Raw genomic sequence first — 22,645 nt, forward strand, 5'->3', positions numbered from 1 at the left:
GTCATTCTCCTGAATCCCGGGATTGCAGGGCTCTCACATTTGCTCTAACAGTACACTTTGGTGGCTCCCAGGCTTGAAGAAAATTGGCTGTTTCTCAGGTTTGAACATTTCCTACCACTTCCCTCAGCCCACCTTACTTTGTTGAGTTTATTTCTAACTTGTTCTAGATAATTGTTTTCCTTTAATAAATATTGGAGTGCTTAGTGTGTACCAGAACTGCTCTAGGCACTTGGGAGAAATCAGTGAACAAAACAGACAAAAACAAACAAAACAAACTGAAAAATAGAACTTCTCCAGTGGAAAGAACTGACAGTCCAGTGGAGGAATAAAGGTAGTACATAGAGTAAATGCATGCATTCTCTTTATGTATTTATTATGTGGAAGGTGATAGAAGAAAAGGTGATGTTATGAAATTAGGAAAAATATAATAGAGCAGAGTCAAATGTTGGCTAGGTAGGTGTGTTGTAATTTTGGATAGGATAGTCAGAGTAAGTTAGTAAGGTTGGGTTTGACGTGGACTTGAAGGACATAGAAGTGTTAGCCCTGGGGATAACTGTGAGAAAAGAGTTTCAGTTGTAGACTCGGAGGGAGCAGCAAGGAAGCCACTGTAGCTGGATTGGAGTTAGTGACTGTATCGTAGTGGGAGAAGAGTTCAGAGAGCAAGAGTGGGAATGGTTGTGAGAGTCTCTTGTAAAACCTCGATTTTTCTCTTGGTCCATTCTGTGGAAATAGTCATGTCTTTTGACAAAGAATGACCTTGGTTTAAAAGTTGTTCCCCTCCTAGACTCTTAGGCCAGGTTAGACCCTATTTTTGCACTCCTCTACCACCCTGAGCTTATTTATGAAAAAATATTTGTTAAAAAATATGTTTGAAAATATTATTTTTGTTTTAATTAGTTGCCCTTGGATGGAATGCAAATGTTTACTGCAGTTTTAAGCATCCCTTAAAGCTCACATTTTCCCCAAGGATCTGTTTTTAATGGGCATTAAATTCTAAAGTAGCAAATATGTGGGGTTAATGCAGGAGAGGGGAGGAAGAGTAGTGAGGAAGGACACCAGTGCTGTGAGTAGGGAGAGAGTGAGGGAGTTGGGACAGGAATTTAGAGGAGTGGTAGTGGGCTGAAAAGAGTCAAGGGCAAGGGAAGATGGTGAGGATGGGTACCAAAGGAGTCCTGGTGGCTAATTTCGGGAAGTTACTCGAGAGGGCTGGCCTGGTGGCGTACTAGTGTTCAGTTTGGTATGCTCCGCTTCAGCGGCCCAGATTTGCAGGTTCAAATCCTGGGTGGACCTACATTACCTGTCATCCATGCTGTGGTGGTGACCTGCATACAAAATAGAGGAAGATTGGCACAGATGTTAGCTCAGGGTGAATCTTCCTCAGTAGAAAAAAACAAAAAAAAAGAACTGATGCTTGAAAAAAAGCTGATGTGTGGCTATAGCAAAGACCTTTAAATGGGCGTTTGTTTAAATGCACAGGAATAACCTGGGATGCAGGTCATCCCCCACTGCTGTCTCAGCGATCTTTGGACAGAAACCTGTTTGGCTGCTCTCACAGCTCTTGAGAACTTCCCTGGTGGGGATTATGAAGTGATTTTTCAGGACTGATTCCTTAGATCTAGTAGGTCTTGGCATGTCTAGCCTCTCCACCCCAATGTCTCAAGATTCTGTTAAATTGTAGAAAATAAGGACATGGGAGGAGAAGTGATAAGAAAACTCCCACAGTCTAATGTTACTCTTGTTACAAATGGACGGCTCATTAACATACTTGCTTTATATCTGATTTTTTTTCTACTCATTTTTCATGTTGAGTGATTGGTTGGATGGAAAGTTAATCAGTATGATCAACAGCTAAAAATCTTACCAAGATCAGTTGGGTCAAAGTCCAGCAGTGTTATTCCAATAACCCAGTTTGTTTTTATTTTTGTTAAACAACAGGAATTTATTTCTCATAGTTTTGGAGGCTGGAAAGTCCAAGCTGAAGGTGCCAGCTGATTTGGTTTCCCAGTGAGGGTTCCCTTCCTGGCTTGCAGGCAGCCACCCTCTTGCTGTGTCCTCACATAGGGCATGATTAGGGGGTGGTATAGGGAGGAAGCAAGATCTCTAATATCTCTTCTTGACACTAATCCCATCTTAAGAGCCCCACCCTTGTGACCTTATCTAAACCAGATTACTTCCCAAAGGCCCCATCTCCAAATACCATCACATTGGGAGATAGGGCTTCAACAGACAGATTTTGGGAGGACACAGTTTAGTCCATAGCATAACCTAAAATGTATTCTCTAGAATTGGAGGGATCATTTAACATTTAGGAATAGAGGAGTCATACAATTACAGTGGTGTTTTAAGATTCATATAGTGGTGTCATGCATGTATTTTGAAGAACGGAGAGACAAGACAACAATTTGGAGTGTAGTACAGATGTACAAACATGAAGTAACTGTCCTACACCTAGAAGTTGGGGGGAGGTGCTTTAACAGGAATGGAAATGAAAGGTAGTTAGAATGACTAATGCTCTGAAAAGTTATTTAGAATCACTTATAAGTGTCTGTGACTAATTTGATGGGAGGTTTGTACAGCTTTTATAAGATAGGAGAATAAAAACAAATCCAATGAGGCTCTTTGATCCTTAGAGACTAAGTAGTCAATAGCACCGTCATCGGAAATAGGCATGCATTAAGTCAGAGTTCTCATGGTAAGAACACAGAACTAGAATTCAAGAATCATGCATTTTGATGCTAAGACTGTCTCCAGACCCTACATTTACCTTTAGGTAAATCATAAACTTTTCTAGGCTTTAAAAATCCATCCTTAGGTAATTCTGATGGTCATATTAGTTGTCAAATTAGGATTTATATTTTATTTTCAAAATTTTTTATTTTTAAATTTTATTCTGGTTTTTATGATTTCAGGGAGATTATTAATAATTTTGATGTAGAGTTATTTCTTTAGAGAGGATAGAGCATACATGCAGAATTACCTAGAAGGTAGTTACTAGAAATGTGAAAGTGAGCTTGAGAAGAAGGTTGGATTAGGGGAGAAATTCTCCCATAGAACTTTCCCTCCCCCCAGAGGAAGATTTGCCCTAAGCTAACATCAGTTGCCAATCTTGCTCCTTTTTTCTTCTTTCCCTTCCCCTAAAGCCCCAGTACATAGCTGTGTATAGTTGTAAGTTCTTCTTGTTCTTCTATGTGAGCTGCTGCCACAGCCTGGCTACTGACAGACGAGTGGTGTGTTTCCATGCTCAGGAACTGAACCCAGGCCGCCAAAGCAGAGTGCACGAAAACTTTCACTGCTACTATAACCACTAGGCCATCAGGACTGGCTCCCATAGAACATTTTTTTTTTGGTTTAAAAAATTTTTTTTAGGTATGCTTTTTGGTGAGGAAGATTGGCCTTGAGCTAACATCTGTTGCCAATTTTCCTCTTTTCTTTTTCCTCCCCAAACCCCCAGTACATAGTTGTATATCCTGGTTGTAAGTCTTTCTAGGTCTTCCATGTGGGATGCTGCCACAGCATGGCTTGATGAGCAATGTCTAGGTGAGCAATGTCTAGGTCTGTGCCCAGGATCTGAACCAGCAAATCCCAGGCCACCTAAGTGGATTATGCAAACTTAACCGCTACACCACTGGGCCAGCCCCACATAGTACATTTTTGATTGCGACGTCTAGACGATTGCTACTGGTGTCTAGTGGGCGGAGTCCAGCAGTGCTGCTAAACATCTTAAATGCACCTGATAGCCTCCTACAACAAAGAATTTTCTGATCCAAAAATGTCAGTAGTGCTTAGGTTGAGAAACACTGGACTTAAGTGGCATCATCCTGGAGTTAGGTGACTGAAGTTATATACAGACAGACCAAATCAATTTTCATTGACTCCAAAGAGCACTGTTTTCAGATTTGCCTCGTATGTTTTCTTGCATTACCTATCTCCTAATTATCTACTTGATCTTAGTTTTAAGAACGTTGTAAGTCACTGTTCATGATGCACTAAACTGTATGCTTCATGCATTCACTGTTTTCTACCCAGTACTTAGTAGTGTTGGACCAGTGTTGGGCAGCAAAATATAGTTGTAGAATAAGTGAAGAAAAGAATAAATAATTTTATTATGCTTAATGTTATATTTATTTTTAAAATTACTTCCAAGTTGGTACACACATTTTCAGGATTAAATACCTATATGTTCCAAAATTATATACTGATATGCTAATTAAATTGAGAGGTGCATGACATGTATTTGATGCCAGTTTAATTTTTATAGATTGGATTATGCTGACTTGAAGGGTCCACATTGGGCTACAGTGAATTCTGATGTTATGTTTTCAGAAATTGGTGAGTTATGAACAGGATTTTAAACTGCTTACATTTTGCTAGCCTAAAACCAATGTGTTCAAACTACTAGTAGTGACCCATTGATGTGTCATCATTGATTTTGTGGGTCATGATCAATTTAAGAAAAATGAAATAGGACGTATTAGAATACACATTCCATGTAGTAAAGGCAATTATTATTTATATGTGTTAGTGTAGTGAGACTCCACATAAATTTTTTTTGTTGTTTTGTTTTTTTACTGTGGGTTAAAAAAAAAAGTTTGTAAAAGTTAGCAGCTTTAAGTCTTTTATTTTGACCTACAGGATTTCTGACATAGACAAGGTTCTCATTAAGTTCATAGAAAATGTGGAATTAAAGGAGTGCAATGTACTCTACAAATAAAGGTTCTTATTACTGGGAGCCATTGTTTATTCATTTAACGGATTCTATACTTGGGTTCCTATGCTGTGCCAGGTGCTGCTCTTTGTGTTGAGGATACAGCAGTGAACAAAAGACAGTTTTTGTCCTTTGGAGTTTACATTTTACTGAATAGAGAATGGGAAAGAAGATAAATAAAGTTTATAATATGTTAGATGGTGCTTTAAGGTCTTGAAGATGAAAGAGAAGGGAAGAGAGATTGGGGATGTGAATTTAGAGGTTGGTTGGAGTATTTGAGAACCTCTCTGAGAAGAATACTTGGAACAGAGCCTCAGAGGTGTGAGGAGCCAGCCGTGCAAGTATCTGTATGATGAGCAGTCGTGTTAGAGGGACAGCAAATACAAGGGCCCCAAGCAGGGTCAAGTGTTTAGTGTGTTCCAGAAATAGAAAGGAGGTTAGTGTGGTTAGAGTGAAGTAGATGAGGGAGAGGAGTATGAGATAACTGCAGGGCAGTATGTAGGGTTGGAATTGTGGCCTTATAGGCATTGGAAGGACTTGGCCTTTTACTGAGTGAACTAGAAAGCCATTGGAGGAGTTTGAGCTGAGCAGTGATATAATGTGATTTGTTTTAACAGAATCACTCTGCCTGCCTTGTGGAGAAGAGACTGAGGTGGATTGAGGGAGGAAGCACTGTTGGATTTAAGTTCCATGGGGAAGTGAGGATTGGAAGGAGAAATTTAGGAGACATCAGCGAAGGCTTATAATTAAGGCCTTGAGTTGGGTGAGATTATCAAGGGAGTTCATTCCCAGTTTGCTAGGCATGTGCTAAGCACTTGACATTGAATGACGCTATTTGTTAACTAGTGTAGGTACACTCTCGTCTTTGAATTTGGTACTTTTCTATATTAGTATTTGTGAAATTAGTGTCTATGAATCAATTGAGATATGTACAATGTAGATGTTCTTTCAGTTCTACCATAAAACAAGCTGCCATTGAATAGGTGGTGCTTTTTAAAGAGCTATTACCTTAAGGCTAAGAAAGAAGAACTTTTGCCTTTGATACAGAAAAACATTTAAAAGTTAGAAGCTTGCCAAAGAAGAAGCTGGTGTGTGACCGACTTAGAATTCCAGCTTAATCTTCTCTAACTCCAAAACCCATGTTTCTAAACACTGCACAGTGGTGCCTTTGTAAAAATACTTGTCCTTTACGTATGATTTCGCCTAATGATTAGTTGGAGTTTTTTCTTTTCTTTTCTTTTTTATCAGCAGAGATCATAGTCAGCATTGGGCAAAGCTATGATTCTAGAGTCCCATACACTTGTAATTCTATGTTTTAAGCTATCATTTATCCTTTTTGAGCCTTAGTGTCTTTATCTGTAAAATAGGGATGTTTATAACTACCTTAGAGTTTTAGAGAGAATTAAGATAATGCATTTTTCTGTACTTACTGATGCGTAGTGTGTTTGTACTTAGGTGGCAGTTCATATAAAGGAAGCAGTGGGACTTGTGGCCTTCAAGAATTAAAAAAAATTAAAAAATGGAACAACCATGTACGTTATGTAAGGAAGAACAAGAGCCAGAACCACAGAAGAGCATAGAAGAAACCAAACAAGTAGATGATGAAGATGCTGAGCTGATCTTTGTTGGGGTGGAACATGAAGATGCTGAGCTGATCTTTGTTGGGGTGACTTCAAATTCAAAACCAGTCGTTTCAAACATTTTGAACAGAGTCACCCCAGGTTCATGTTCAAGGAGAAAAAAGTATGGTCACCTTAGAAAAGATACTGCTCACAAATTGCAGCCTGTAAGTCATGTGACCCCTACATCAGAAACAGTGACTGTCTTGCCACTTTCAGAATCTGAATCTAGATCAACAGATAGTCCTGTTATTATTGAGCCTTTGTCTAAACCTAATTATAAAAATAATTCACCACAAGTCGTGCCTAATAGCTCTTCAGAGTTATGTTCTCCTTTGATTACCTTCGCAAGTTCGTTGCAGCATCAGGTAGGAGCAGCACTTTCTGTAGGAGGTATGAATAAAAGTCTTTGCGTATCAAAGCGGCATTCCACTTCTGAAGTAAACAGCATAAATTCCAAAAGGCCTAAACTCAGTGATGGAATCATAGGGGGACATTCTTCAGCCTCGTCCCCGTCAGGTATCTTTCATACAATTACTACTCAGCAAAGCACACCCTCAAATGGTGTTCATACCTCATTAAGCCATGTTCAGGATGGAGCACCTTTTTCAACAGCTTTTCCAAAGGATAATGTCCTTTTCAAGCCTGTAAATCCCGTTAGGGAAAATAGACTGGAAGAAACAGACTTTTTGAGTCTCGCAAGTGAAAACAAGACTGTTGATCCCAAGAAAGGAAATCTGATTGTGTTACTTCAGGACTTTTACTACGGACAACATAAAGGAGACGAGCAGCCAGAACAGAAGACTCACACAACTTTTAAATGCCTCAGCTGCTTAAAAGTTCTAAAAAATGTCAAGTTTATGAATCATATGAAGCACCATTTGGAACTTGAGAAGCAGAAGGGTGACAGCTGGGAAAACCACACCACCTGCCAGCATTGCCATCGGCAGTTTCCCACTCCCTTCCAGCTGCAATGTCACATTGAAAGTGTGCACACTACCCAGGAGCCCTCCACTGTCTGTAAAATTTGTGAATTGTCATTTGAAACAGATCAGGTTCTCTTACAGCACATGAAGGACAATCATAAGCCTGGCGAAATGCCCTATGTGTGCCAAGTTTGCAATTACAGATCGTCGGCCTTTGCTGATGTGGAAACACATTTCAGAACATGCCATGAAAACACTAAGAATTTGCTTTGTCCGTTTTGTCTCAAAATTTTCAAAACTGCAACACCATACATGTGTCATTATAGAGGACACTGGGAAAAGAGTGTTCACCAGTGTTCCAAGTGCCGGCTACAGTTTTTGACTTTCAAAGAAAAAATGGAGCACAAGACCCAATGTCATCAAATGTTTAAGAAGCCTAAGCAACTGGAAGGATTGCCTCCTGATACAAAAGTTGTTATTCAAGTGTCACTGGGACCTCTTCAACCAGGATCAGTGAAAGTAGCATCTGTTACTGTGAGCACATCTGATTCTGAACCATCACCCTCCAGGTCTAAAAGTAGAAGTTCAAAAAACCTCCGTTAATTCTAGTTTCAGTAAATCTAAAGCAAGTATTTCAATCAGAGTCAGCAAACCCATAAAAACAAAAAAATACAAACCATACGTTATTCATTAGCATCAAAAATAGTGAAACCAACGGATCATTTATGAGTTTTTTTAAAATTCGTGAAATACTAGAATTTTTTTTCAATATGAATTGTTTCAATATGAATGATATGAAATGAATTTTGAGCTGTTATTTAAGAATATATTACCTGATTTATGAATTTTGAGCTATTTAAAAATATATCACCTGATTTTTATGTGACCATCTGGCTTAACACGTAAAAGCTGTGTGTGTGTGAGTGTGTGTGGAGAGAGAAAGAATGGAAACCTATTTATTATTTTGCTGTTTCTTGTCACTTGAAAGCTCTTCTATGTATAGAATCCGTAGAGTTTTTTAAGTACTTTATTTTCAACTTTTTCCATGCCTTGAAGATTTCAATATCAGCTCTAGTCAGACTGGAATAGCATTGCTATGGCATGGTCCTGTTTGCTGCTAAACTCCCAGAAGTGCCTCATTTGTGTTGGTGTAGAATAACATGGCTCTGAAAGCTGTGGCATGAATGGGAACCAGACTGGGAGGTTAGTCAATGTAGAGTGGTGGCTCCTTGTCTCATATGAGGGAGAGGCACATATTCACTCCAGTCTCGGAGCCAAGGCAGAAGGAATACTGTCTCCAGAGTGTCTTTACCTAGCCCAAGAACATCCAAAGAAGCAAAACCATTAAAATAAAATGCTTATGTTTGGCGAGGGGCCCTTTCAGACACCAATCAACCACGGTGTATCATTGGCTTCACATGGAGAAGCGGAGGTAATTAATATAATGGGGCTGATGCCAGTGCACCTCCTGTTGAGTGATCCAAAGAGGAATTCAGTTTGTTCCCTCCCCTCTCCCTTCTGACTGGCCTTTAGTCAGAATGAACTAGCCGTATTATCTCTCTTAGCTACAGCAGTAAAGCAAGTAAAGTTTCCCAAGGGAAAGAAGCGCTGACATCCATATTTTGAACTGTCCTGGGTCCATAGTTTTAACTGAAAAAGGATAAACAGATGGTATCTGTCCAGTTCATGGACTGGGCTAAATTTAGTTCTCTTACTGTTAAGCAGGAATGGCATTGTCCAGGAAGAGTAGGTACAATGGATAAAAGTAGCCCAGAGTGACTGACTGAAATTAAACCCGGTGTAGGGCTTTTCCTTATATTTTTCCAAGTACATCTATTTTACCCTAATTGAACATGTGAGGTTTGCAATTTTGTATCTTTCCTTGCACATGAATTCATGATGTTTGTAACAGTTACCCTCTTGTTGTGTATATAATTTTCCATTTTATTAAACTAATACTGAGTTTGAGTCTCACTTGACATACTCTTATGTGCAGGAAACATCCAATTTATTTCACTAAGTATTAGGTCTTAAGAGTTACTATCTTTCATCTCATCTGTTGAACTACCTAATCTGTGATGATAACTATGGAGGAATTTTTTTTCCCTTGCCATCTCCAAGGCTCTTTCAAAGAACTGTGGAGTACCCTCTGAGTATCGGTTCCTGAACATCAGCGGCCTTGGCTGCTTCTATGAGTTCCCAAGGTTAAGTCTCACTCCCTATTTTCTAGTGCCATGTGTCCTCCACCTTTGAGCCACGTACCTTGTAGCCTCTGTGCACCACTCAAGGAATCTGGGATCTTGGCTGTAGACCTAAGCCAGGAGAAATCTCTCCTTTGTTCCCTTGCTTTCTCTTCCTTCTTAAAGGCGCCTTATCTCTCTTCACTCCTTTCTCCCCTCCTCAGTCTAGTTAAATTCCCTAAGCTTGCACAAAAAGCTGTGAAGAGGGCTTAGCATCTCTTTCAGTATTCAGGAGGAAAGACTACAGACAACAAGGTAGTTGTGAGTATATTGTCCGTGTATTAGATGATTCCTTGAGTGTAGTTTCTGTTGTGTTTATTTGTTCAATGCTTGATTGATTCATTTGCACTTTGAATCTTTTACCAGACTTTTCCAGTTAGTTTGCTTGGGCCAAGGCACTTTGCTAAAATTTAGCCTGAACCCCTTTCTTTAGGTGGAGAGAGAGAATGTGTGTGTGTGTTTTCCACTGGTTCTGGTCTCAGGTGGAAACTTTTTTTGTATAAATAGATCTGTATACTTCTGCATATTTATCTCCCTTATTCCGTTTCTATAGTAAAAATATGAAATGTTGTGGTTTTGTGTTTTTGTGGTTGCTTATTATCATCAACACTGTTATTGTTTGCTGTTTCGCTAATGTATGCTCCTAAGGAGTGCAAATTGTTATTTATTGCCAACTACAGGTTCCAGTGATATGACCCCCTGTCTACCTCCTCTCTCTTCCGTTTTCTGCTGTTCTGCTGTATCATTTTCCTTGCTGTTGCACTATTTTTGACACACTGGCCTTGCTTTTCATCAAGCAAATCACATTTCTTCCTGATCAAATGACTTTGCAACTGCACCTCTCGTTCTTAGAATGCTCTTCTCCTAGGCCTGCATGGCTTGCTACCTCGCTTACTGACACTTCCTTTGGTTTATTGAACTTCATGAGTATTTTTAACATGACACTGATAATGAAATCTCCACTCCCTCTCCTTTTTTTGCTCCCTCCTCAAAAGCACTTTAAGTCTCCCCATTCCTTTCTCCCCCTTTCCAATCTAGTTAAATTTCCTAGCTTTTCACAAAAAGCTGGGAAGAGAGAATCATCAAGGGCTTTGCATCTCCCTTATGAGCTAGCTTGAGTTAATTTCTGTGCCTGCAACCAAAAGAAAATTAATATAGTGAATTGAGTTCTTTCAGGAGCTTTCTCTGTTTTTCTATTGATACCTCTCTATTTTTTTAAAGCAATGTCACTTTGTTTTGTTTACAAATATATTGAATATCTGTCAAGATTACTATTTTGTTATTGCCCTTGTGAATTCCCTTGTCTATTTTGCTTGCTTGTTCTTTCAGATGAAATTTATTATTTTATTAATGTTGCCAAAAACTGTAAGTAAAATAGCAATTATAGTAATAAAATGTTTTTTGAAAAAACGTTTTTGCTATATTGTCTTTTCACCAATAACATGGAATATTTTTAGTTTTATCTAATTTTTATTTAGTACCACTATGCAAACTCTTTGCCTTCCTGCCAGTTGTGTTTATTTTTAATCTTATTGCATTGGCCAGAACTTCTAAACAATATATGTAAGTGGGTTGTTGGTTTTAATGAGAAATGCTTTATCATTAAAGGTAATGAGTATATTGGTTAGTGAATTTCTATTTGTCTTTAGAATCTTTAAAGAGAATTGTTTAGTTTTATTGGATAGTTTACAACATCTTTTGAGACAGTCATGCTCTTTCCTTACTCAAAGTTTTTCTTGGCTGCATTCACAACTTTTCTATTAGAAACTTTCCTTTCCTGACGCAAAAATAGTTCCACGTGGGGTTGAATATTATCCTCTCTGCTAACAATCTCATTCCCTTTCTCATTTCTAATATTGAAATGTATTTCCTCTTCCCCTCATATGATTTGTCACAATTTTGTCAATGTTTCTGATTTACTTTTTCCAAGAAGCAACCCTTGATTTATTATCCCAACTGGTTTTGTTTTTGTTCTCTATTTTTGTCTTGATTCATTATATACCTTCTACTTTCTTTAGGATTTTTTTTATAACCTTTTATTTTTTTATTTTTTTGAGGAAGATTAGCCCTGAGCTAACATCTGCCGCCAATCCTCCTCTTTTTGCTGAGGAAGACTGGCCCTGAGCCAACATCCTTGCCCATCTTTCTCCATTTTATATATGGGACGCCTCCCACAGCATGGCTTGCCAGGTGATGTATAGGTGTGCACTGGGGTTCTGAACCAGTGAACCCTGGGCCGCCGAAGCAGAATGTGTGAACTTAACTGCTGTGCCCCATAACCTTTTATTTTAAAATATTTTTTCTCATTAATAAAAGATTTAAGACTTTGCCTACCTTTGTTTACAGCTTTCTCTGAATCTTAAATATTTTGATGCATATTTTCATTTTTATTTAAGTTTTCATTCTCTCTTTTTCTGGTAAGTTAATTCCAAAGATTTAAAAATCTGCAGGCTAAATGTTTTAGTCTTAATTTATAGTTTACTATAATTACATCCTTGGAGCTCTGAGGGTATGTGTGTATATGACATGTATTTATATACACATCCTTTTCAGATTACTACATGGATTATTAAAGGGGGGGGTATTTTCTGTTTGGTAAAAATATGAAATATTTTAATTCTGGAAATCTGTTCCTTCAAAATAAATATAGTTTATAAGGTAGAGGTATGAAAATACTCATTTGAAAGTAATTCCTGGTGACAAAACTTGGAAATGTTAAAGTTTCATGATGCTTGTTAAAGATGGTAAGGAAAACTTTATTCAAGGGGGGACTACTACAATGGAGTTTTCTAACAGGGGAGAGATGCTGAGTTTAAATCTAACTGACTCCAGCAAGGACAAAATTGGGATTTGTAACCAAGGAAGCAGGGTGAGTGTCAGTGGGTGGAAAATTACTAAGAGGAAACATCAACAGTAAGGTGGACTCTGGCTAAACCGAGTTGACAGGACTATTGCTGAGGATGGGCTGGAGTGATAAGATATCGAGGATGGGCATAAGGAATTTGATCAGATATCAAGGGTGGGGGATTTTCCCTAAACTGACCCAGCAGGTTTCTTGCTAAAACTGAAGTAAAACGGCCAGAACCACCACTGAAGACAGCCCAAGGTTGGTAATATTTTAGTTACCTTTTGTTGCATAACAAATTACCACAAAACTAACAGCTTATAAAAGCATTTATTATCTCACACAGTTTCTGGGAGTTGGGAATGCAGAAGCAACATAGGGTTGTTCTGGCTCAGGGTGTCATGAGGTTGCAGTTACCTGAAGGCTTAACTGGTTCTGGAGGATTTGCTTCCAAGGTGGCTTGCTTACTTGGCTTGACAGGAAAACTCCAGTTCTTTGCTGGCTGTTGGGAGAAAGCCTCAGTTCCTCCCTGTGGGCCTCTCTACTGGTCTACCCAAGTGTTCTTGAGACGTGACTAGCTCGCTTCTAGAGGGAGTGATGCAATAGAGTGAGCAAGGATGCTGCAATGCCTTTTGTGACCTAGTCTCAGACATTTCAGTCTTTCGTTTCCACAATATTCTGTTCATTAGAAGTGAGCCACTAAATCCAGCCCACGTATCACGGGGAAGGTAACTAAGCTCCATCTTTGAAGGGAAGAATTTGTGAACGTAATTTAAAACCATCGGGGTACATACTCTAGCCGAAAATTATTTACATACCTCCTATGTGCAAAATGCAATCACCTCCTCCCAAGACCTCCGAAAGTTTCATCCATTACAGCATTAACATGAAGTCCAGAATCTCATCATTTAAAGCAGGTCCAGATGTGAATCAGGGTCCTTGGGTGGTGGTGCTTATGTGTAGTATGTCAAGTACAGTTCCTTTAGATTTGAAGACCTATGAACAAAAGAGATGAGTTACCTGCCAGCCTACATCCACACCCAACGTACAGTGGGACAGACATAGGATAATCTTCATGACACCCCTGTTCAAAAAGGGGGAAGGGGGAAGGGAGATGAGTCATTTAGTCAGTGGCAGTTCTGAAATCCCACCAGGTACATGTTGGCAATTCACTGAGTAGCACTCAAGGCCTGGAAATTCTCTTGACTTTGATCTCTGGGTTCATGATTCTGCTTTTTGTTGTTTTTCTTTTTTTTTTTTTTGAAAGGTAGCACATAGTTATAGCTAAAGAGTTTTCTCAGCCTGCTCTCTGCTTGTAGAAGGTAGAAGTCCAAAGTTCTCTTTTCATTTTGTGCTGGCTCTGGTCGTTCAGTCCAAGCTGGTGGCATTTCTTCAAATATATTCTCCTAAAAACTTAGTGTGTCTCCTGTTAATCTTACTGGTGTGCACACCAAAGAAGACCACTCCAAAGCCACAACCACACATCTCTTCAAGATAAGGCCGTCTCTGTCTTGGTTTCCTGCTAAGATAGCTAAGGGACAAACACCCTTAAGCTTCCTAGAAGCCCTGTTGTGTGAGATGGTCTCTCAGGCACACACTTATACTCTTTAGAGAGCCTTGGCCCGACTGAATGGTACTCTGAATCACCACTTTTGATCTTTCTGAGCCTTAACAAAGAATTTTATAGTCACACTCATCTTTAGACCACTTTTCTTCACCGCCCTGGATATGTTCTTTGCTTGGTAGCCGTTAATTTTAGCATATTTTGCCATATGAAGAGACTAGAAAATTTCAAAACCAGCAAGTTCTGGCTTCTTTTTTGCTTAACAGTTCTTTTTTATTAGCTTTTTTATTTTCTTTCACATTGTACTATAAGCAACAGCAAGAAACTTCTTGAAAGTGCTTTCAGGTGGGAATCTTCTTAGCTAGATGACTCAGTTAATTAGGTACATTTGCTACTTTCAGTAGATTAGATACATTTTCTACTTTTTATGTAACTGCAGGTGATACCGTTACTACACTTTCTGCCACTATATAATCCCTTTCTCAGTTTTTTAATAAAATGTTCCTCACTTCCTTTTAAGGCACACCATATCCTTCTCAAGGTGTTTTGTTTTTGTTTTTGTTTTTGTTTTACTAAGGCTTGCACTAACACTCTCCTCAAAGTCCTTCCAGCTTTTGCCTGGTTCCAAAGCGCTCCCATATTTTAGGTATTTGTGATCGCTTGCTGTATAAAGTATTACCTCAAATTTATCAGTTTAAAATAATAAATGTATTATTTTATGTTTTTCAAGAGTCAGGAATTTGGAATTGGCCTAGCTGAGTGGTTCTGGCTTAGCTGCTTTCAGGAGGTGGTAATTAAGCTGTTGACTGGAGTTACAGTCATCTAGAGGCTTGACTGGGGCTGCAGGATCTTGCTGTGGCCTGAATGTTTGTGTCCCCCCCAAATTCATGTGGAAATCCTAACCGCCAAAGGTGATGTTATAGTAGTTGGGGCCTTTGGGAGGTGATTAAGTCATGAGAGTGGAGCCTCATGAGTGGGATTAGTGTTTTTGTAAAAGAGATTCATTCCATGGAGCTCCCTAGCCTCTTCCACCATGTGACGATACAATGAGAAATCTGTGACTTGGAAGAGGTCCCTCACCCAACCATGCTGGCACCCTGATCTTGGACTTCCAGCCTCCAGAACTGTGAGTAATAAATTTCTGTTGTTTTATAAACTACCTAATCTGTGGTGTTTTGTTATATAACAGCTTGAATGAACTAAGACAATCAGCTGCTAAACTTACATGGCTGTTGGCAGAAAGCCTCAGTTCCTTGTCACATGTTCTTCATGACATGTCAGCTGGCTTCTGGCAGAGTGAATGATCCAAGAGAGAGTAAGAAAGAAGCTGCATCCTAGCCTTGGAAGTGAAATACCATCACTTCTGTTGTATGCTATTAGTTAGACAGACCAGCCATGGTATAATATATAAGTGGACCATATATGAGCTGGAACCAGGCAGGGGGTGGGGAATACTAGGGGGCCATCTTGGAGGCTACCACAGGGAGAATGGAACCTTAGACATTTCTATGATACTCTACAAGGAATGCAGGTAAAACTGAGTTAATGGTCAGGGTGTTACTTTCCCACTCTCTAGTTTGCCACTGTGGCTGACGCTGACCAGTCTGAGATGAGATTCTTTTGGACGTAAGTACATTAATTTAAAAACTTTGAATACGTATTATATTCACATTGTTCAAAATCAAAAAGTATAACTCTCCTCAGATTCATTTTTAGTCTTTCAGATAATTTATTTTTTCTATTTTTTTTAGATAACGGATTTATATTATACACAGTTTTCTTCATCTTGCCTTATTTGTTTTGACAGTGTAACATGCTCACAATGTTTTATGGCATATAAACTGACAAAATCATTGCCTAAAATTTGAAAGGAATAATTTAAAAAATCTTTTCTGAAGTGTTTCTAGAGATTACTAAGAAAAATCTCTAACACACTATTATAAAATTGTTGTAAGGAAAAACCTGGCTATTTTGTAAATAATTACACCTAGTCAATAAATAAATACGAAATTCTCAATCTCAATAGCAAACATAGAAATGGAAATTAAAACCGTGGTATCTTATTGATGAATATTCTAGGAATTATGTCTACATCAGTGAGAGTATGATGAAAGGAAAGTCAATTTGTATAAACCTTTCTGAAAGTTATTTCAAAATATTAATTAAAATCAATATATCTTTCATAGATAGCTTTTACAAATTCAATAAAAATGCACAGAATGAATGTTTAGTATAAAAAATTTAGCATATAGGAAAATTGAAGGTTTTAGTTTGTACTTCTAGAAAGTGGAAATAATTTAAATGCTCGAAAACTGAACATTTTGGTACTTCCCGTTTAATAGCTGCATATTATATACATATATATTTTACAGAGATTACAGTACTATGAAGTAAAACTAGCAAGATACAGATTTGTGTATACATTGTGATCTGAACTATGGAGAAAATATGTGAAGGGAAAAAGACTAAAATAGTAACTTCCTTAGTAATCCAACTTTTGAACTATTTTGATCTTTAAATGATAGGAAAAAAGCACTCCTTAAAAAAAATACTTCCAGATTTTATGCAGTGAACTTGCATTGTTCTGAAAACTTTACTTATATAAAACGAGGAGCTTGTTTTCATTGCTACTAGCAGTCTGAAGTACATCTGTAAGAGATACTTTCTTTGGAAAAAATATTTTATAAATTATTCATCTAGTACAGATTCTATTCCCTTTGGATTGATAAAATATTTGGCTTCTGTTTTTCCTAAACCCTTCTTCTCCAAAAACATTCACTGAATCATTTTAGCCTCCTTCCCTTGACTTTTTTTCTTCTCTGAATGGCTAACGTTACCTGGCCTTGAGAGTTAAAATGTCTATCCATTTGATACCCAATTTAGGTGATCGTATGTGGACCCAGGCTCACCCTGGGCACATTCATGCCTCCATTACTCATCTGGGTCTCTCACTGTACCCAGCACCTGGATATGCCAGCAAACATTAGTGCTCAGTCTCGTCCTCAGGCTGTGCCCCTGAGATGGTGAGGGTACTTTGCCCCCAGGAGGAGACTGAGAAGCGAGCACAGGTCTGTGAGTGTCTGTATTTTGTGTTATAAATCAATGTCCTTGGAACTTGGTCAGGCTTCCTCTGGCTCAATTATGGATAGTTACCCTTGGTGACCATTCCAGTGCTGGAACTGCAGGTGAGAGCGACTGTCCTTCCTGGTCAGTTAGGACTCCTGTGTAAGCATAGTCTGAGAACAGGCCCCTGAAAGAAAAAACACAGACACCCATTAGGAATGAGGAGGAAGACACAGGGAATCACTTCAAAGACTGGTCTCTGAAATTTCCATGAACCTAGACAGTGAAGGAGAAGGAGAGGAGTCAAGGCCATGGTGCACATGTTCCAAGGACCCGCTGAATCCACAGCTAGTGTTGGACCGTCTGATGAGTCTTTTATAATACTACCTCACCTCTCTCGCTAAAGGTTGAGTGTTTGTGATACATTGGACAAATCTAAGCCCTTAAACATCAGCCATTAACTACCCCTTTCCCTCCCCAATTCTGGACCCTTGGCCCAGGAAGCAGCTCCATTGTCCATGGGAGGCCTGGGGTGCCTGTGAGCTCTTGGTTTGCCCTGTGGGAGGAAACAGCTGCTGTAACCTCTCAGGAGGACCAGTGAACAAGTGTCCAGGATCCAGTAAATTGAACCACTTGAAACTTCCTCCAGGCCTCTGAGGAGATCCACAGCACCCCTTTGTGGCTTCTTTGGGCCAAGCATGTGTGGTACGCCTCTCATTCATTTAATGAATTACGCTTAAGGTTTTTTGGTGTTTTTTTTTGACATTTCTACTGTATTTCTCAGACCAACCCACACTCATTGCTTATTTCTTCCTTGCTCATTGCCATTTGTACTTCTTTCTGTAATTATTGTTGACAATCCACTGCCTTGTCTGTGTTTCAGTTTCGGTGTTACTTGGTCTTAATTGTTAATCTCAATATTTTGAATGACAAAAGAAATTATATTCATGGCCATCTGACTTGAAGTTATTAACTTTGACTATCAAATTGAATGAAACTCTGGTTTAAAATGATAATTATTTTAATAATTTACTTTAGAGAATTTTAAATAGAAAATACAGACTCATAACCCAAAACTGACTATGCCAGTCCAGTACAGACGTTAGGCTCTGGGGGACCTAGACAGGAAAGGGAAATATGGAGCATTTAAAAGGTGAGAAGCACAAACTGTCCTGATTTAGGTCCACTGTGCCTCCTAGTGCTATTCATTGATAGGAGACACCAGAGCCTGTGATGAAGCTTTGTGTAAGTACTTTGCCTAAGTAGCTTTTGCTGTGCGTGAGTGTGAAATCCTGGTTTGGGGATTATAGGCCCTTCTGTTTTAGCAGACATGCTGCTGTCAGCAAGTCAGTTGGCCACGTCAGTAAAAAAGGCATCCTAGAGAGGATTGATGAAGCTTTCTGCACTTTGGAGGGATTTCAACTTTAAGTACAAAGCAGGAAAGGACTTAATTTGTGACTTGAAAAATCTGAGAGGTGCTTATTATTTATTATAATTTATTTTTATCATTTGCATTTAATTTCTACCCATAGCTCTGTGGTAAGAGAATGAGATCTGCACAAAATTTTGCATACTTGTTTTGAGACAGAAATTTAGGAGTTTTTACAAAGGAAATAACTATTGTTATATGAATAGAAGTAGTTTGAAAGAAGTTCAATAACATGCAGTTTGTAATAGAGAAAACATAAAATCCCTACAATATTATGAATAAGTAATGATCTAAATAGGTGAAGAATACTTGAAAACATGCAGAGATGTTGACTGTGTATTGCTAAATGGGAGACTGGATTGTAAGATATATTGCAGTTTGACCCTTCTCCCTTCCTTACTTTCTCCCTAACCCCTCCTTCTGCCCCAGGCCAACTACCATCTCACATAGAAACAGGCAAACACACAAAAACCTGGAAAGGTATATGTTTTCAAAATATGTGCAATGATTACCTCTAAGTAGTGAGAGTATGGGTGGTTTTTGTTGTAAACATTTGCACATTGGCTATTTATCTATTTTGTTATATTATACTCATTCTTCTTTTTCAATGTTACTTAATTTCAAAGGAAAGTTTGGGAGAGCACAGAGGAGCAGTTAAGAAAAAGAAGCAGTTTGTTCCTGATCATTAAAAAGTCACTGGTGCCCACATCTTTCCTCTATGGCCTAGGGTCATTGATGGCCCTTTCACAGCTACCTGTCCTTTTTTGTGCTAAAATGTCTTAGTCATTTCCAGCTGCTATAACAAAAATATACCATAGACTGGGTGGCTTAGACAATAAACATTTATTTCTCACAGTTCTGGAAGCTGGGAAGTCCAAGATCATGGTGCCGGCAAATTTGGTTCTTGGTAAGGGCACTCTTCTTGGCTTCTAAATGGCCACCTTCTCACTGTATCCTTATATGGCAGAGAAGAGAGAGAATTCTAGTCCCTTTCTCTTCTCATAAGGACAGTAATTCCACCATGGGGGCTGTACCCTCATGAACTCATCTAAACCTAATTAATTCCCAAAGATCCCACCTCCAAATACCATCAGATTAGAGGTTAGGGTTTCAACGTATGAATTTTGGGGACATGCAAACTTGCAGTCTTGACCCCCCCCCAAAAATTCATGTCCTCATATGCAAAATATATTCATTTCATCCCAACGACCCTAAAAGTCTTTTTTTTTTTTTTTTTTTTAAGGATTGGCACCTGAGCTAACAACTGTTGCCAATCTTCTTTTTTTTTTTCTGCTTTATATCCTCAAACCCCCCGTACATAGTTGTATATCTTAGTTGCAGGTCTCTCTAGTTGTGGGATGTGGGATGCCGCCTCAGCGTGGCCTGACGAGTGGTGCCATGTCCGCGCCCAGGATCCGATCCCTGGGCCGCCGCAGTGGAGCGTGGGAACTTAACCACTCAGCCACGGAGCCGGCCCCTAAAAGTCTTAAATCATTCCAACATCACTTCTAAAGTCTAAAGTCCAATGTTTTATCTGTATATCCTCTAAATCAGATATGTGTGAGACTCGAAGTGCAATTCATTCTGAGGCAAGTTCCTCTCTACATTTCAACCTGTGAAACCAAAGAAGTTGTATGTTTCCAAAATACAATTGTGGGACAGGTATAGGATAGATATTCCCATTCCAAAAGGGACAAGTATGAAAGAAGGAAGATCTACAAAGCACAGCAAGGCAAATCCCATTAGATTTTAAGTTTTGAAAATAATCCAAAGGTGGTAGCCTTGATGATCTCTGAATTGCCTTTGGGTTCCTTTTTCCCTTGTCTTGAAGAATAGTGACTGTTTGCAGTTGGATAGCTCTATGGTCCAGTCCTACAGGATCTAAAAGTCCAATAGCCTTCTTTCGTTCCATCACATCTCCATACCCTTCAGTTCCAACTGGCAATGTTCCTGCTGGGGTGGCTGATTAAGTCACTGATACGAATCTTATCAAATATTTGGCCACACCCTTAGTGTTCTCTTAAGAAGATGTTTTCTCATTTTTTGCAATATGGATAGGCTGAGAATTTTCCAGATCTTTAAGTTCTATTTGCTTTTTGCTTAATTCCTTGTTCAATTTATTTCTCTCTTTTCTTATTTTACCATAAGCAGTCAGGAGGAACCAAGCTGCAACTTTAACCCTTTCTTAAAAATCTCCTCATCTAAGTATGCAATTTCATCACTCACAAGTTCTATCTTCCACAAAACACTAGAACACAAACACAATTCAGCCAAATTCACTTTATAACAAGAATTACTTTTTCTCCATTGTCCATCGACCTATTCTTCATTTCCCTCTGAGACCTCATTAGAATGGCCTTTACTGTCCATATTTCTACCAACATTCTGTACATGATTATGTATTCTCTAAGAAGACGGAAACTTTCTCTATGCTACCTCTTTTTTTTTCCTGAGCCTTCACTATATTGGCCTTTTTCTAGCAGGCACTTCAAAACTCTTCTAGCCTCTATCCATAGCCCAGTTTCAAAGCCACTTACACATTTTTAGGTATTTGTTATAGCAGTACTCCACTTCTCAGTACCAATTTGTGTCTTAGCTGAGGCTGCTTATAACAAATAATTGTAGACTGGATGGCTTAAACAACAGACATTTATTTCTCACAGTTCTGGGGTCTGGGAAGTCCAAGATCAAGGTGCTGGCAGATTTGAGGGCAGTCTTCCTGGCTTGTAGATGGTTGCCTCTAGCTATATTCTCACATGGCAGTGAGAGAGAGCTCTAGTCACTTTCTCTTCTTATAGGGACATTAATCCCATCTTGGGGGCTCCACTCTTACCTAAACCTAATTATTTCCCAAAGGCGCCATCTCCAAATACCATCACCTTAGGGGTTAGGGTTCAATATATGAATTTTGGGGGAGACACAAACATGCACTCATATAACCAACACAGAGTCCCTCTGCTGGAGATGCCCTTACTCCCTCCACATTTGCTTACCCCTCCTCTTCCAAGACCCCCACGTGCATGTCCTACCTAGGTGGACTCTACCTTGATTTCCCTGGAAAAAGGGTAGCTACTTTAGCAGTTGAGTTTTCAAAAATCTTTGTTAATTCTTTGTAATAGTAATTAGCACATCAGTTTATACTTTATTTCTAATATCTTGGAAGGTAGTATCCTTGACAGAAGGAACTTCTCTTGTTTGTCTTTGTATTTTCACCTTCCCAGACCAACCTAAAACAGTAGTTTCCCCTTATCTGTGGTTCTGCTGTCCGTGGTTTCAGTTACTTGCGGTCAATCACAGTCCAAAAATATTAAGTGGAAAATTCACCTGCAGCAGATGATCCTCCTTCTCATGTATCCTCAAAAGGTCAATAGTAGCCTAATGTTGTGTCACAATGCCTTCGTCATTCTTCTCAGTTCACCTCATCTCGTAGGCATTGTATCATCTCACGTCATCACAAGAAGAAAGGCGAATACAGTACAATGAGATATTTTGAGAGAGAGACCACAGTCACATAGCTTTTAGTACAGTATATTGTTATAACTATTCTATTTTATTATTAGTTATTGTTATTAATCTATTACTGTGTGTAGTATATAAAATAAACATTATCATAGGTATAAATGTGTAGGAAAAAACATAGTATATTTAGGGTTTGGTACAATCCACGATTGTAGGCATCCCCTAGGGATCTTGGAACGTATCCCCTGCAATAAACGGGACCACTGTACAATATGTCACTCAGAACTAACCATTGATAAATGTTTGCTGGTTGAGTGAATGAGTTGCTGCATGAGTGGATGGATAGATGGATGAAAGTTTGAGCCCAAGACATATATATGTAAAATGAAGGTTTTATATTAAACGATTATTAGTTTTCCTCTAATACTTTGTGGTTAAAAAATTTAAAGTTAGGGGCTCCATGTGATAAAGAGATAGAACTGGAAAACATAAAGAGACAAAAGGGCAAATAAATTGGAAGCAACTTAAAAATTTGGCAAAATGTCAGAATAAGAGTAGAGAAAACACATATGCAATGTTTGGGGATTATAAATATTCATTCCTTTCTTTTGCTCTTAAAGTTTTCTTTTCTATAACAATTCAATTCTCACCTATAATTTTCTTTGACTGATAGGACTTTAGAGAATATATACATTTTTAATCTTTAAAATTTAAATTTTATTCAATGTTTTAATTATAGCAATTATTTCTAATTTTAAGTCAACATGTTTGTTTTAGACAATAGAGTGATATATA

General features: G+C 38.6%; 2 protein-coding genes and 1 long non-coding RNA gene across 12 annotated transcripts in view; 1 reads left to right on the plus strand and 2 right to left on the minus strand.

Annotated features, from left to right (window-relative positions):
* The window catches only part of ZNF280B (zinc finger protein 280B), a 21,605-nt gene extending 10,966 nt beyond the window's left edge, over positions 1–10,639 (plus strand). For 2 of the 3 annotated variants that reach the window (XM_070276131.1, XM_070276133.1), the window contains one exon: positions 6,161–10,639. In XM_070276131.1, the coding sequence (XP_070132232.1) occupies positions 6,225–7,853 (1,629 nt within the window). In that variant the 5' untranslated portion in view covers positions 6,161–6,224 and the 3' untranslated portion in view covers positions 7,854–10,639. Of the gene's footprint in view, positions 1–4,258; positions 4,330–6,160 lie in introns of all 3 variants that reach the window. The other variant, XM_070276132.1, reaches the window with a different exon arrangement.
* Positions 1–22,645, minus strand: part of LOC100060608 (immunoglobulin lambda variable 1-40) — a 765,973-nt gene that overhangs the window by 584,592 nt on the left and 158,736 nt on the right. The window lies entirely within an intron of this gene.
* Positions 12,647–22,645, minus strand: part of LOC102148363 (uncharacterized) — a 72,870-nt gene continuing 62,871 nt past the window's right edge. For 3 of the 6 annotated variants that reach the window (XR_011441702.1, XR_011441701.1, XR_011441703.1), the window contains 4 exons: positions 21,716–21,833; positions 17,053–17,149; positions 13,154–13,331; positions 12,647–12,837 (listed from right to left, as the gene is read on the minus strand). This is a non-coding gene — a long non-coding RNA (uncharacterized lncRNA). Of the gene's footprint in view, positions 12,921–13,153; positions 13,332–17,052; positions 17,150–21,715; positions 21,834–22,645 lie in introns of all 6 variants that reach the window. The other 3 variants (XR_011441704.1, XR_011441705.1, XR_011441706.1) reach the window with 2 other exon arrangements.

Source organism: Equus caballus, chromosome 8, assembly GCF_041296265.1.
Source record: "Equus caballus isolate H_3958 breed thoroughbred chromosome 8, TB-T2T, whole genome shotgun sequence".
Lineage (NCBI taxonomy): Eukaryota > Metazoa > Chordata > Mammalia > Perissodactyla > Equidae > Equus > Equus caballus.